We start from the raw sequence: 16,689 nt of genomic DNA, 5'->3' as shown, positions 1-16,689 counted from the left end.
CACACATGCACACCCATCCTTCCCCTCTCATCTCAGACCTCTCAAGTCAGAGGTAACAAGATACAAAAAAATAAAGAGATGTTAAAGCGGAATAACCTTTCGGATAAAATGATAAAAATAGCCCTGAGCTTGTTAAAGCAAAAAAAAAAAGTGTTGAACAGGGTGTGAAATGCTGATCTAGGTGTTGGATGCAACAGATAATTCAACTCAACAAAGGCTTGAAAGCCGTAACGCGTAGGTGAATATTCACCTGTTTTTAAAAGACTAAAATAAAGGCGTTTTAACTTTTTTCTACATCATTCGAGTGCTTTCACTGGGGCAGTACCCTTTAAAAAGGTCCTTATATGGTCCATTCATAAGTATACATTTGATACCAATATGCACCTCTGGGGTACTAATATAAACACTTTAGGTGAAAAGTTGTAGCCCACTTTTTGTGGTAGGCCAACCGCTCCAACAGCTAGCGACCATTTTTTTCCGACAGTATACTGTCTGGATTTAATTTCTGTAAATTTAAGAAATGATTTCTGTTGGAGAGGAATAAAATAAATGCTGAAGCTATTTAAATTTTCAACCGAGAAACAGAATTGTTTCTCTCTTCTGGCCGTACCCTGGCATGTAATGATTATTGTACATTACGTTATATATAACATCACTTCCAGAAATGACAATCTTCCTGTTTTTTTTTTTTTTTGCAACAGCATTGCATCACAAACGAAAATGTGTGAGTTCACGATATCTAAACAGTTTACAGAACTCTTAAATCATGTTTAGAAATGATGATCTAAACATTTTCTCACAAACACCATAGGTTCGTAATGAGGTTGGTGGTAATGCTAAGATAAACAATTTTGTATATACAGTACTGTAAAATGGACCGTAATGAATCACAATCTATACATATATACGATTTCAACGGGGGTCCGGGGCCCCTTAGGGGTCCCTGATGGTATTACTAGGGGTCCTCCAAATAATGTTTGAATTAAAAAAAAATGAAATGAAACAACAAATACAAATACATTAAAAGGCTAATAATAAAAAATTTGATAAGATGAAGGTTCCCATGTTAAAATCTATTGAGTAAATTATGTATTTTAACAGAATGTGTTTATCAAAAATAATTATTTAAATATCTTTGTAACGTAAACATCACAGCATACTTTATGAATCCAGTCTTAATTTGATACATGTACAGTACTTGGGGGTCCCTGGTCCCCCTCTTTATCCATTAAAGGCAGGGTGCATGATCTCTGAAAGCCAGTATTGACATTTGAAATCATGTAAACAAACACACCCCTACCCCAACAGAATCTGGACCATCTTTGGATAGATCCGCCCCATACATACGCAACCCAGTCAATGATGTTGGTTAGTAGACACGCCCCTTACTGCTGATTGGTTGTTACTCGGCCGACTCCCTTTTCCAAAGTTTTTTTCAAGAATCATGCACCCCGCCTTTAAGGGGTCCTTGGCCTGAAAAAGGTTGAAGACCTCTGCGATAGCATGAAGAATGTATAATGATAAATGCAGTGATTGATCAGTTTAAATGCTATTTATTTGTATAACGCTTTGCATAATACTTCTTTAATATTGATTCCAAAGCAGCTTTGCAAAGAAAAGGGCCATACAGATTCTGTAGTAAGAAACCAAAGGAGACAATGAAAAGAAAAACTAAATAAGATGTTAGGTATAAAGAAGAAAACAAACAATAAAATATGATTCTTATGGCATCACTGTGAAGAACACTTTAAGCAGCGTTATTTAACTCCAGAGGTAAATGAACATATATACAGTAACAGAGTAACATGCTGTAAACATGTTTTGTTTCTCACAAGCATTTAAATATTTTCCCACAAACGCTCCTTTTCCATCTGTTAATCTTTTAACACTTCATCTTTTAGCTTAAATATTTTTCCAAGCTAAATACCAATACAAGCTGCTGACTGATAAGTCAAACATAAATATAAATAGGTTATTTAAACAACATTTGTTAAAACACATACATTTATGTCGAGTTATAAGTTTTTTTGCTGCTTGCAGCTAAAAATAAAAAATATATATGCACAAGTTTCAGTTCCTCTGAAGTTAAGAGGAATTCAATATTTTGATTTTGAGGCCCGTTTCTTTCCGCCCCAAAAATAGAGAATGTAAACTTTCTACAGTATGTGTATGTGTAAACCATTAAATGTTAGTTTTCTTTACAATAACTCTCTGTTTTAACAGTTTAGTGTAAACTGATGATGGAAGATGATTTGTTCTGTGGTGAGAATGGGTGGTTTCACAGGAAGTTAAAAAAAAGCTCTATGTGGCATACAGTATGACTTTCAGTCCACCACATATACATTATCTTACATTACATTATCTTGTACAAATATTAAACATTTAAAAGATTCACATTTTATACATATCTCAAAATTATCTGAAAGATCTGACTGGTAATGTACAAAGATATTAAAAAAGGTATACTTTAATATTTAATCTTTCAGATGTATGTACATATTTTATAGATATCTGGGCAATGCATGTTTGCTTTCATAAAAATAAAAAAATGTTTCTTTGTGGGATTCTGGACCAAAATATCAATGCAGTAATCCAAAGTATAAAACATCATAACACATTTCTTACAAATTGATACAAATAAAAATATATAGGGGCGACCGGGGATACAATACCTGTAAGGTTTAAACGTTTTAATAGTGTTTTTGTATGTTGGCTTTAAACACTTACATTTAGGCATTTACCATACATTTTTATCCAAAAATTTGGACTAAAAACAGTGTAAAATGGATAAATTGTAATAACTTCCCCTAGTCTCTCCTATGCATTATTAAATCTGTGAAAAGTCATTTTCAGTGATTTATCATCCTATAGAATGTAAAGAACATTCAGTGAAAGAGATCTTCAATGTGCCATGTCAAAAATTGAAATTAAAGTAACGATTAATCTCAATTAGATTTTGAGTCTTAAGCCTGGATTTCACATACAAGGTCAAAAATATGTTAGCCTACACTAACCAGAGAGCAGGTGATGCACCACTGTGTCCACATCGCTTTTAGAAGTTTCATGACCTCTCCATTGACTTACTAAGAGAATGCGTCGTCGCATACCCTTGACTTTTGCTTTTGTCCTGCCAAAACGAGTCCAGAGAGAAGTAATAAATAAGCGGATCCAAACAGCAGTTGACACTCGCCAGGCAGATCAGTGCGCGTAAAACTTCTCTGCCTGTTTTATATTCCAGTTCCTCGTTTTTTAAGGTGACCATCATGAGTTGTAAGGAGAATGGCAAGATAAACACAATAAACACCATCATGTTAACAACAAAAATAAGTATCACGCTCATTTTATTATTCACCTTTGCCGCGTCCACACTGGGACGTTTCCTCAGTGCGCATATGACCATGACCGTGGATATGATGTTGATCACCAGGAGTATTAAGAAAAATGATGCCTGACCAATCGCGACGGGTTCTGAGCCCTCAACTTGCACCTCAAAACAAAAAATATTAGAGCCACATAGCGATTTGTTCAGTGCGCGGCTGTAAATTATACTCTCCTGGATGCACAAGATGGTAATTAAGATCCAGACCAGACCGCAGAACTTGGATGCGAACCCGGAGGTGCGCAGAGACCGGGAGCGCAGAGGAAAGACCAGGGCCAGAAGCCGGTCCAAACTGATTAAAGTGATGAAAATACAACTGGTCCTGATGTTGATCCGAAACATCATGACGGCAGCGGTGCACATACCCGTTCCAAAAGGCCACCGGAGCGTTGCGTAAAAGTAAACGCGAAGCGGCAGAGAGAGCGCGAGCAGCATGTCGGACGCGGCGAGATTGATCATCAGCACGGCGCTCGGTGACCGGAGCCCGTGTCTGCGCAACAGGACCCACAGTGACACCGCGTTGACTGGCAGACCCACGGCCAGCACCAGTGCGTACACGATAGACGATACCAGAAACCGCTGCGTCCATACGATTTCACTGCATGTGTTGTTAGTCAAGTTTACGCTCATTTTCCAAAAGTACTGAATAGAACGTGGCCTCTTAGATCCTCTTTTCGTTCTTTTAATAAGCTTTGGACACCCACAGAGAAATGACACATCGAAGAAGAAAGAGGTAAAGGAGGGGATGGGTTTCTTTTTCCGCCCCTTTTAGTTGAACCTGTTACAGAAAGGTCATAGTCCACGTGGTATAGTTGAACGTCCTTAAATCTAAGTTCTAAAACTAAACAAATTTCTATAAAGGGTGCCATAAGGTAAACCATTTATTCTCTTTTAAGATTTAAACATGATTTTGCACACGCTTAAAAGCAATTTGCATTCCAGCGCAAGTTTTTTTTTTACATTTTTTATCAGCATATATGTTTCATGGATTCAAACCCATCACCCTTTGCATTGTTAAAGCAGTGCTCCACTATTGAGCTCTTCACTGAAAAAAATGCAGCATTTTTGTCAAATCAGCATTTATTTTTTTACGTTACTTAACAAATTAAGTTAAACAATATCAACTTGTTTTATAAATTATGTCAATTTATCACAGGTCAAAACTTAAAATAGGTTGAATTGACTTGCAAAACCAAGTCTTTATGCTGCATTTTTTACAGTGTACAGGACCCCTTACGTTTTAATAGTCTGATAAACCATGTACCAATCCATCAGGTTTTTAAAATAAAAATCGTATCACTATAAAAAAAAATGATATTGTATCAACATATATTTTTAACTTTACAAATAATGTTTAACAATTTCAACTTGCTTTTATAAGTTATGTCAACATATAACAAGTCAAAACTTTAAAAAGTAGGTTGAATTGACTCGCATAATTAACTTATTTTTTACAGTGTAAGCTCGAGATAAAAATAAAGACTAAAGACTAAATAATTAATTCTAGATTTAGGCAAATAAGTTACTTGACTAATTCCGTTCACCGTTGTTGCCTATGGAAAAAAAACATTTGAACCCACACTTATGGCACTTAGTCACCATAGCTACCCGTGGCAATAACGTGTGTATAGTTCAGATTGCTGCATTGGAAATACTGATACACTTTGCTTACAAGCCTTGTGGGTTGTAAGTGTATTTACAGAAAAAATTTGCGTGTGTGTGTGTGTGTGTGTGTGTGTGTGTGTGTGTGTGTGTGTGAGAGAGAGAGAGAGAGAGAGAGAGAGAGAGAGAGAGAGAGAGAGAGAGAGAGAGAGAGAGAGAGAGAGAGAGCAGAACATCTAGATCTAGATTGTGAACATCTTCTTTGAAACTGTGGCATGCTTCTAAAGCTACAAATTGCACTGTATATTGCCAACAGAAAAGTAGAAGACTAAAGTCGGTTTCACAGACAAGACTTAAAGAAACACTCCACTTTTTTTGAAAATATGCTAATTTTCCAGCTCCCCTAGAGTTAAACATTTGTTTTTTTACAGTTTTGGAATACATTCAGCTGATCTCCGGGTCTGGCGGCACCACTTTTAGCATAGCTTAGCTTAGCATAATCCATTGAATCTGATTAGACCATTAGCATCACGCTAAAAAATAACAAAAAAAGTTTCAATTTTTTTCCTATTTAAAACTTGACTCTTCTGTAGTTACATTGTGTACTAAGACCAACGGAAAATTAAAAGTTATGATTTTCTTGACAGAAATGGCTAGGAACTATACTCTCATTCTGGCGTAATAATTAAGGACTTTGCTGTGGTAACATACATTTTTAACGCGATGCTAATGGTCTAATCAGATTCAATGAATTGTGCTAAGCTATGCTAAAAGTCAGGGCGCCAGACCTGGAGATCAGCTGAATGGATACCAAAACGGTAAAAATCAAATGTTTAACTCTATGGGAGCTGGAAAATTAGCATATTTTCAAAAAATGTGGAGTGTCCCTTTAAGACTAATTCAAGAGTAAAACACATGTTTTAGCTCTCTCAACTGAAAATAACTTGCACTGAGAGATCTTAAAGTCGCCATGAAACGGAAGTAGCGATTGCCTTATTTTCCCCGTGGTGACGTATATCCGAATGAAACGGCTTTTGAGATGAAATAAGGCAGGGCTGGATTTGAATTTGTCCATCGAGATCTGATTGGATCGTTTGAAGTTGGGTCGTGTTGCTAATTGCTAATCACTGCGATCTTCTCCCGGACCCCGCCCACCTGCCATACTTTTGACCGGAAGTGAAGAGAGATCGTTTTGAGGAGGGGAGGAGATTTGCATTTTTGATTAAAGATTATGAGCACACACAAATTTTTAAAAAATAATGAAGCTCACAGATAAGTCATTTGTTAATAATACCACACTATTAAAAATACATATATAGTTTTTCATTTCAATTTCATTGCGACTTTAAAATAAGCCAATGCCAGTGATTCGTCTCAAGATGCAACAGTAACATCTTTAAGACATGTTTATAAAAGATGCGTAAGCATCTTAATTTAACTATGGGCTAGTCCTGGTTTTAGCTAAGCATTGTCTGTGAAACCAAGCTTAGGTTAAGCCGCGGCTGCCTGAATTTAAGGGTGCAATGTTTTTTTATATACAGTGCCCTCCATAAGTACACTCACTGCAAAAAAATATTTTCAAGAATTTTTTTTTTGTATTTTTGTCTTGTTTTCAGTAAAATATCTAACAATTCTGAAATTAAGATGCTTTTTCTTGATGAGCAAAAGTACCCAAGAAAATAAGTCTAGTTTTTAGACCAAAAATATCAAATTTAAGTGATTTTGTGCATAAAACAATGCAACGCAACGATTATTAAAAACTTTTTCAGCAAGCAGATAGTGTGCGGGAATTGCCTTTTGTGTATGTTACGAGACTTTGTGTCTTCTTATCCCACGCACCTATCTACTTCAGGTGTGCGACGCTAATTTGTTTGTGCATAAAACAAGAAAAAAAACTGTCAATAGGGTAAGGAAAAAAATCTTCAATAAAATTTTCTTCAATACTAAATTCAAGGAAAATATAAGATAAATTTGCTTAACCTATTGGCAGATTTCATCATTATTATTCATGACCCTTTCAAATAAGATAATAATAATATACCATTTAATTCTTGGGACAAATCCTTGTAAATGAAAATATTTTTTTGTGGATATTTTTATGTATGATATCAAATATTTATGTAGATATCAGAGAATAATGTTAAATTGTTGTATCAATGCATTCTTTGGCAGCTTTAATAAAATGTGACATTCTGTATGTTTCCCTTATAGGCCTATTCATGTTACAATATTTTTGTTTCCAAAGTAAACAAAGCAAAATTTTCTTTGCTGTCACAGTAGCTACTAATGGAGGGCAGTACAACTATAAGGTCATTTAGGCATTTTTTTTTGTTGCATGAAACCAATAGGGTAGTGATGAGATCAAAAGTGAACAGAAAACATAGTTTGAAAAAAGATAACAATAATGTTTTTTTTTTGGCACATTGAGTGCCATTGGTAAAACCATTATTTTACCAGAGTAACAACCATGGTAATTTTATTGTGACCATAATTTAATGTTTTTTTAACTGTGGTAAAATCATGGTTAACTTTCGTAAGGGGTGTCCCATCACAATGCTTTTTACTGAAATATTAGCTTCTTTTCAGGCAAAAGAGGCCTCAACTAAGTATGAAGTGCTGTACATGCTCATACTTTTTAAGTTCATACTTTTCAGTATTTTTCAAGATTTCTAAAAATCCTTTCTTTGTATTGGTCTTAAGTAATATTCAAATTTTCTGACATACTGAATTTGGGATTTTCCTTAGTTATCAGTTCTATTATCAAAATTAAAAGAAATAAACATTTGAAATATATCAGTCTGTGTGTAATGAATGCATATAATTTACAAGTTTCACTTTTTGAATGGAATTAGTGAAATAAATCAACTTTTTGATGATATTCTAATTACATGACCAGCACCTGTATACAAATCAAAACATGATTTGGTCATGAGCTTTCACCCAGTGAACTGCACATTAAATGTATTCAGTGTACTGTACATTCACATGTACATTTGTGAGTACGTTTCCACCTATTTTCACTGACACAAATGTGTACACACACAGGCAAAGGGTAATGTCAAATATTGATAAAAGTAATATTAAAAACGTTAAATATCAACTTGCAATCTCACTTTGTAACCTTTACACCTCTTGTTGGCTGTTTTTTGCTTGAATAAAGAGCCTCCTCTGCTGGTGAGAAAATAAACTGCAGTTCAATTGGAATAGCACGGTGTTAGCAACAAAAAGATCATGGGTTGGATTTCTAGGAAACACACATACTGAAAAGAAAATTTTTTCAACTTGAATACACTTCAAGTTGCTTTAGATAAAAGTGTCGGCCAAATGTAAATAAAAACATGAGTATTTGTTTAACCATTGAAACTAAAACAAATAAAGACTAAGTGATTCTAAAGGGTTAAAATTACTTCACAATGACTTTGATATTGCCCCTAATCAAACTTTTTGGAAAACAGCTGCAACTATATGTGACCCTGGACCACAAAACCATCATATGTTGCATGGGTATATTTATAGCAATAGCCAACAATACATTGTGTGTGTCAAAATGAAATTTTTTATGCCAAAAATCATTAGGATATTAAATAAAGATCATGAAGATATTTTGTACATTTCCTACCGTAAATATATATATAAAAAATATATTTATCATTAGTAATATGCAGAGGCGGACACTACTTGAGGCATCTGTGCTTTATCAAAGTGTTTGTCTTGGGAAAAAATTTACTTTACGTCACTGAAAAATGTTCACTACATTCTAAAGCATAAAATCATACTGTGTATTCCTTTTATATTGCATATTAAAATTTATTTAATACCTAATTACAAAGAAATAATTTTACTTTTCTTTAATGTACTTAAATATTAAATATAAACCAAAAACTTGAAATTATGAAATATGGTGTAGTAAAAATTATGATAATATGCTTTGGAATGTCAAAACACTGATAAAATACAAATACTTAAAAATCTACTTTTATGTAGAAAGTAAAAATACTAAAATAGTGTCCGCCTCTGGTAATATGTGGTAATATTTTTTGCACCCTCAAATTCCAGATTGTTGAATAGCCAAATATTGTCCTATTCTCTATAAATCTCAATTTAAAAACATTCACCCTTATGAATGGTTTTGTGGTCCAGGGTCACATATTAAATAATCAGTATACGCCAGTAAAGGCACCTGAACATTCAAACATATTTATTAAGTAGTCCAACATGTCCAATCATATACAAAAATAAATAGGAAATCAAATACTTTGCAAAAAATGTAAATGTGAAATATCCGTTTAAAAAACGAGCACTTTGATCTTGCTTTGTAGCAATGGTGCCATGCACCGACTGTTTCGAGGTGAGATAAGACAAAGAGCAGATAAGACACGAATGACTTTGTCTTTTTAACATCATAGTGCTTTTTAAAAAGGTGCGACATATGTAAGCCTGCTTTAGTTTAAATCCTGACCGTCTGTACAATAATAAAAAACATTTTCAACTAAACTTGGCATCCTGTAAACCATACATTTAGCAGCATCAACTATAACGTCTTTCACATTTCACAGCTTTTTTTAGCAACATAACGTTGGGTAGATGATAACAAAACCAAATGACTCTGCAGTGGTATGACACAGCAATTCACGTAGTCTATTCTAATAGTGCAACTTTACTATCAAATGTTTGCATGAGCATGACACTTCTGGTTGGAAGAACAACCAACTAACCAACCAGTGCATGTGTTTTGGCTCCATACTACAGTGAGTATTTTAAGTGTATACTCCATGGCTCCATCAGTATCCATGTGTATCCGCTCACCGCCATCCTTTGTTGCTTTACCGTTTCCCTTCTGTTTCTTTCCCTGTTGAGGTTTTTGTACGACTTTATGTAAAACCCGTATCCACACATATTTCCAACTCTGTGTTTTTGGACAAACTGTTACACATTTCTCTGCATTTCGTTAGGCTGTCTGGTTTTCGTATTCGTGTCTCTCTGGTTTGTATGGCCATTCTTCTTTCTCGCTGCGCAGATTGCATGTTCTCCTTAAGAATAAAATAATAACATGCACCATCTGCCAGGCAATTCACGTTGCTTATGCAAATGCTTATATGAATAAAGTAGCGCAGCTGATCGATCATGAGATCATCTGGTGTATTGACCTTGACATGAAAGTACATCGGTGCTGCTATGTGGTAAGGGATGAAGCATGTGAGAAAGACCATTAGGTTGCTAAGGACAATCTTTATGCTTTTGTTGTTGCGCAGTTTGTAATCGTCCGGGTTGCGTTTCCTCAGATCGTGGAGGATCTGCACCACACGCACGGAGCAGAACACCATCACCGCGGTGCTGCTGCAAAACACTGTCTCCATAGCAATCACGAGCCCACTTTTTGACCAGGTGTCTTTGGAAAATTGCTGAAAGCAACGAGATGCGTTGTTGCCCGTGTCGTGGAGCTTGTAGATGGGAACGCTGGCTGCAAAGACCCCTATCCAAACCAACAGGCACACGACAATTGCCTTGCGTGGAGACCGCAGGCGACGGGCAGCGAACGGGAACTGTAGAGAAATGAAGCGGTCAACAGCAATGCATACGCTCAACATTATACTGCCGTAGATGTTGACGTAGAGCAGGCTCTCCAGTAAGGAGCAGAAGGTAGGGCCGAGGGTCCAGGCCCTCTCGTATGCGTATATCTTAAAGGGCAGGGAAAACATCAGCAACATGTCGTTTATTATCAGGTTGAGAAGGTAAACCGTGGATTCACTCCAGCGTCGGACATGGAAGAGGAGCTGCCACAGAGCTGCCAGGTTCAAGGGGAATCCAAAAACCAAAATGGGCATGTACATGCACCACTGAACCCAGCACACCCAGTTACACCCTGCTGTTAAAAATGAGAGAGAGAGAAAGAGAGAGAGACTGTAACTTCAGTTTCATTATTGATCAATAAATATTGCTAAAATGCAAAGTTTGCAAAGTATCTGGGTCATTAAACGATATCATATTTACAGTATAGCAGACTTTATGGGGTGATTAAGATGAATACAAGATAAGCCCTAGATATATAAAGACATTTAAGTAGTCTTTACAAACAAACCTTAGAAAAAACAATACTGGTGTTCATCTCGAGACAAAACAATGACATTGATATACAGTATTTTAAAGGTGCCATAGAATGCACTGACATAATTTGTTAAATTGTTTTCTGATATCTACATAGAAGGTATGTGGCTTTATAAAGTGCAAAAATTACCCAGAGACAGTTTTACATGTCCATTTACAACCCTTATTTGAAAGGGTCATGAATAATAATGTTGAGCTCTGCTCTGATTGGCTGTTTCTCAGAGCAGCTCCTTTCAGTAGCTCTCTGTGTGTGTGTAAACAAACATTATGTTTGAGTCTGTATTTGATGAAGATACAGAATTTGAGGAATAATCAATTGTTTGGAGATTGTTAACTGTTTCACCGCCATTAACGAGATTCCACCCCGGAAATAGCATCTCACGTGAAAGAGAAAGAACTCCGTGTATGTTTTGAGGATCGCTCTGAATCTGATCTCTATAAAAAGTCCTTCACAAAAATGGAATTATCTTTTTGCTCAAAATTGGGTGTTTTTGAAGAAACCTACCCATATTTGAGAGGTGATAAAAAGAGAACGAATGAAGGTAGGATGAAAAGGTTTTTTTTGATTGAAAGCAGAGGGTCTGTTCTATCATTTGATATATATATATATATATATATATATATATATATATATATATATATATATATATATATATATATATATATATATATATATATATATATATATATATATATATATATATATATAATATATGTTTGTTTATATATTTTTAAAGAAGAACATTTTCTGGAGGCATTAAACTTTTGTGAAAATCATGAAAATGCTGGCTCTGGCTGGCAACTTTTTTATAAAAAAGCTGGCAGGGAAAGAGTTAACGGACATTTCTGAGTGGTAAGTTTGTGTTTTTTTTTGTATGGACCTGCAAAACGTAACTGTAACGTCAATAGTAGAACTTCAGCCTAAACGCTAACATATAGCATTAACTAGGATAACTCAGCAGTCACAACATTGTACTTAATTTAATGCCATACTAATGCCCTCATTAAAAAATGCTGTCCTACAAGGTAACAAATATAAGTGCACAGACAGTACGCGTACAACAGTGCATGCATGAGAAAATATTGAAACAGGACACTCCACTACAAACAATTACACAAATGAAATAGACAGCACGATCACTATCGTTTTCTCTTCTTTTATTTTCCCTTCTTCCAAGAACAGAAAGCTGTGGAGCATTTTCGTCACCATAATGTTTGATTTCTGTTCTTTGTTTTCTTGACGTTTGTTCTAAACTTTGTTTGCAATGGTGGATCTGCTGCTTTTCTTCACTTATCTTACATTTTTTAAATGTGTTTTGCATGCATGATGTTTACATAAGAAGGAGGAAACAACCGTGTTTGAGGATATGTCATTACCATGGACAGGACTCATATTATTCATCTATGTCTAGGTAAATACAGTTTTACAGTCTACGGCACCTTTAAGATATCTTTTAATCTTATTATAATAATACCGCCCATTAATCTGCACTATCCAACCACTGCACTGAGTTTCAATTTTAACAAACCATTTCATCAGCTCATTTGCATTTTAGCACATTTTGCTCACACCTTTAGTGTCAATTTTAACAGCTATAATAAATTATCTATATGGTATTTTGAGCTAAAACTTCACATACTCTGGGGAAACCAAACATATTGCATCTTAAAAAAGTGGATAGGTAAGTATGTCATGTGACTTACATTGTGCACCACTTGGGAACGTCAACTGTATAAGATACATTAGGTTAGAGGCGTGTGCCAACCACTGTACGTTTTGTGTTTGGGTAGTTAGAGTAAGTAGGTAGGTTAGGGCGTCTTGGATGCTGAAGATTCATCTTGTTACCTTTTAGTTTTAGTGTAGGTTAGCAGGTTTTGACATTAGTTAGTACAGTTTTGTTTTGTTTATTTCTTTAATTGGGCACCGTCTTTGTCCACTTTCCCCTTGTGTCTGTGTTTTTGTTCTGTAAATACTGTAAATCTATTCACCTTTTTCACTTACTGCACCTCCACTTGAATATAAATAAAAATCAAAGTTTTTGCCTTCATTTGTGTTTGTGGTCTTTGACTGCCTACCCCCCCACACACACCAATTACATCCATCACATCATCATCATCTGTTATACCCCTTTCATAGGACTGTGGTCGTAACACTTGTAATATGTCCCTTTTAAAATAATTTTAAATTGTATTTAATTTACCTGATCTAAGAACCATTTAACCAGCTGTAACACTAATTGTAATAGTAAAGCGATACCACATTACAGTTTAAATTGCAACAGCGAACAAACATTACTGTACTGTATCTACGTGTGGGTGTATTTTGTGGTGATGTTCAATTGATATATAAATGCTTGACCTATATATGTGTATGATATTAACCTATCAAACATTTTTACCTCATAGTGAGCTGATTGAGCCAGTTAAGATAACAGAAGATATTTTTACACGTTTTACACGCAATGCCATAGAAGAAACTTTTTTGGTTCCTTAAAGAACCAGCATTTTTATAATATGAAGAACGTCTTTTAGATTTTAAAAGTGCTTTGAAGAACCATTTAGACAGAAAAGGTTCTTCTATGACATTGTGTAGCACCTTTATTTATTTTTAAGAGTCTAGGCCACCACCAAAATTACAGAAAAAATGTATTTTGTATTACGGAAATTTCTGTAATTTATTGTGTCTGTAATTTGACAGTTTTTTTTCCAGATTTTTTTCAGTGTTTAGCTGATTTTTCAGCCTTTATACAGAAAATATGTACACAAAATGTAAAAAAAAAATACAGTTTTCATGACAAAATGTGGTCATCTTCTGGCAAAAAGTCAGTTTTAGTGTGATCTCTCTTGGTGGCACTAAACACACCTTAAACTCTTTTAAGAAGATTGAGATCCTGAAGTCATTAGATTAGAGTAAGATTTCATATCATGTAGATTTAAGAAAGCTCGGGGTTCCTGCTATTACCAGCAAGTGAGACCAGCAGGTGGTGCTCACCCTGTTGTCTGTGTGGGTCCTAACACCCCAGTATAGTGATGGGGACACTATACTGTCAAAAAAGCACTGTCCTTTGAATGAGACGTTAAACCAATGTCCTGACTCTCTGTGGTCATTAAAAATCCCAGGATGTATTTCGAAAAAGAGCAGGGGTTTGTTTGTTTTGTTTGTTTGTTTTTTATTTAATTGTTTATTGTTTTTTATGACCTGGCATCCTGGCCAAACCTGCCCATTGGCCTATACTAATCATCCTCTCATATACTAATTGGTGACATTATTCTGCTTTCCCTCCACTAATAAGCTGGTATGTGGTGGACGTTCTGGCGCAATATGGCTGCCGTCGCATCATCCAGGTGGATGCTGCACATTGGTGGTGGTTGAGAAGATTCCCATTTTTATATGTAAAGCACTTTGAGTGCTACAGAAAGCGCTATATAAATGTAACAAATTAAATTAAATTATAAAATATTATTTTATGTTTGTATTCTAATAAAGAAACTGAAAAATAATTATAGGCTATATATGGTCATGACATTGCAAAAACAACACATCTAATCGTGGCATCGTAACCTAATACTTGCAAATGGGACCATTTGGTTATGGTTACGGTATGAAAAGCCTCATTGGTTACACTAAACTAAACTAACTGATCTTTCCTTGCTAACTTTTTCAAAATGTCTAGACATAAAAACGTACAACTGTGAAACTACATCAAAAACAAAGTATAAAGCATATTATGATTGCAGAAACTAGTGCAATTTCAACCACCACCTGTCTCTCCTCAACAATATTACATTTACATTTATTCATTTAGCTGACGCTTTTATCCAAAGCGACTTATATATATATATATATTATATATATTATTTACTGATTTAACGAAACATATGCAAAGAAATGTACATTGTAATGTATTGGTGACCATGATTGCAATATCCAGACTAAAGTTTTGTAGTAATTCAGAGCATCAAATTTGATTTTGGTCATTGATTTCACTTAATTTCAATCTTTGACATGACCTTAATCAGTCAATATTAAATATATCAATGTTATAATTTCACAGAATGACATTTACATGATTTTATTTAGAAACAGTCAATCTTAAAAAAAGACTTCAGCTGTGTTTTCACAAACTCGTTCACATATGATTTAATCTGTATTGTACATATAAAAATGAAACTAAACGTCATATCGCGTGTCATCTAAAACCAACAACTTCTTTATGAAAATACATGCAAATAATCCTTGGCTTGAAGAAACATCCTGTTATCATTTATAATATATTTACACACAAAACACTAATATTATTAAGAAACGTGATAATGGTGATGATGTAAAGATTTAAGGTTAACTACAGTTCTCATACGAATTAGTCACGTTGTACCCACAAAAGTTTATCTTGATCTTGTCTTGGTATTTATATCGATTTGACTGAGATACCTCCACTGGAAATTCTCTGACGATACCAACAGCACACAGTCAAGATGTGAGTGTGGTCTGCCGGGGGTTTCCTTTCTATTCGAGATCTTTTCATTCGAGGGTAAAATTTATTTTTAAAGACGTATGCAAAACAGATTGCATGGTCGATTATCTTCAATATGCCTAGGTCGTTTATGATTGAACAATACAGTTTTAGAGAACTTAGATGTTTCGCTGACTCTCTACCCGTTTCAACAGAAATACTAGAACAAACCAAAATCCAACCATACAAACTATATTTACAGCACACTCTGTTTAATAGGAAATACTTGTCTTGATCTGACTGAAACACAGCATAAAACAATTACTAAAATAGTAACCATTACTAAATTACCAAAGATTGAAATGAAATATCTAAAAATATTTTGTGAAATAAGTGTGAAAAGACACCACTAACATCTAAAAACAAGTTGAGAGAAAACTCTTAAATTATCTAACACTGTTTCAAACTCACATATTCATTCATTGCGGTTATACAGAAACGTTAACTTTAACTCGGTGAAAATGATCGTTATTATTTGTGTCACTCTTGACATGTCACGTGCGGGTTACTTACATGACGTGATGGTGGAGTTCATTCCCACAGTCAAAAGTTGTTTGGATCACCGGTACCTGCTGGTTCCCTTAAGTCGATTTCTTTGAGTGTTGCGTTATGGATGGGTCCTGTTTCCTCTCCAACTGTACAACGCGCGCGCGCGTGCACACATACACACGTTTTAAGTTTTTTTCAGCAGAGAAACTACTGTAGCCCACGCGCGCGCTCACGCACCAGTCTCTGAAGCGCGCGTGCGGTTGTGCGCGGTTAGTCAAACTTGACAAACAGCATCATTACATAATTACAGGAACAGCAAATGACTAACATTGACAGAACCGTTTTTAGTCATTATTTTTAATCAACCTTTGTTTTGTATGCTTCATTCAATTACTTGTAATGTAATGAGTAAATATATAACAATAGAAAATATAATGAAAGTTATTTGTTTTCTTCACATGCATGTTACTTTAAAGCAAAAATATCCATTATATTTAAATTTAAACAAGTAGGTGGGGAATTCGAGCTGTTGGAGACATGCACAACTAAAAACAGCCTAACGTCACGTCATACTGCATAGTATTTTAAAACATGGTCAAT

At 35.0% G+C, this 16,689-nt stretch overlaps 2 protein-coding genes across 3 annotated transcripts; both read right to left on the bottom strand.

Annotated features, from left to right (window-relative positions):
• Nucleotides 1-518: 518 nt before the first annotated feature.
• lpar5b (lysophosphatidic acid receptor 5b) lies at nucleotides 519-5,125 on the bottom strand. The gene has a single exon (XM_065280519.2). The coding sequence runs from the start codon at nucleotides 4,007-4,009 to the stop codon at nucleotides 3,062-3,064; it is 948 nt and encodes a 315-aa protein (XP_065136591.1). The 5' UTR covers nucleotides 4,010-5,125; the 3' UTR covers nucleotides 519-3,061.
• A 4,039-nt stretch (nucleotides 5,126-9,164) lies between these two features.
• On the bottom strand, nucleotides 9,165-16,362 carry gpr55a (G protein-coupled receptor 55a). Of its 2 annotated transcripts, none has more exons than XM_065280025.2 (2): nucleotides 16,114-16,362; nucleotides 9,165-10,844 (listed from the first exon to the last, which is right to left on the bottom strand). In XM_065280025.2, exons 1-2 carry the CDS (start codon nucleotides 16,133-16,135, stop codon nucleotides 9,853-9,855), a joined length of 1,014 nt encoding a protein of 337 aa, XP_065136097.1. In that variant the 5' UTR covers nucleotides 16,136-16,362; the 3' UTR covers nucleotides 9,165-9,852. The 2 variants fall into 2 exon arrangements, with proteins under 2 accessions (XP_065136097.1, XP_065136096.1); XM_065280024.2 differs by having other exon boundaries at nucleotides 9,165-10,847; nucleotides 16,114-16,359.
• Nucleotides 16,363-16,689: the final 327 nt, after the last annotated feature.

Source organism: Paramisgurnus dabryanus, chromosome 8 (genome assembly GCF_030506205.2).
Source record: "Paramisgurnus dabryanus chromosome 8, PD_genome_1.1, whole genome shotgun sequence".
Lineage (NCBI taxonomy): Eukaryota > Metazoa > Chordata > Actinopteri > Cypriniformes > Cobitidae > Paramisgurnus > Paramisgurnus dabryanus.
This window is presented reverse-complemented; position numbering and strand designations above follow the sequence as displayed.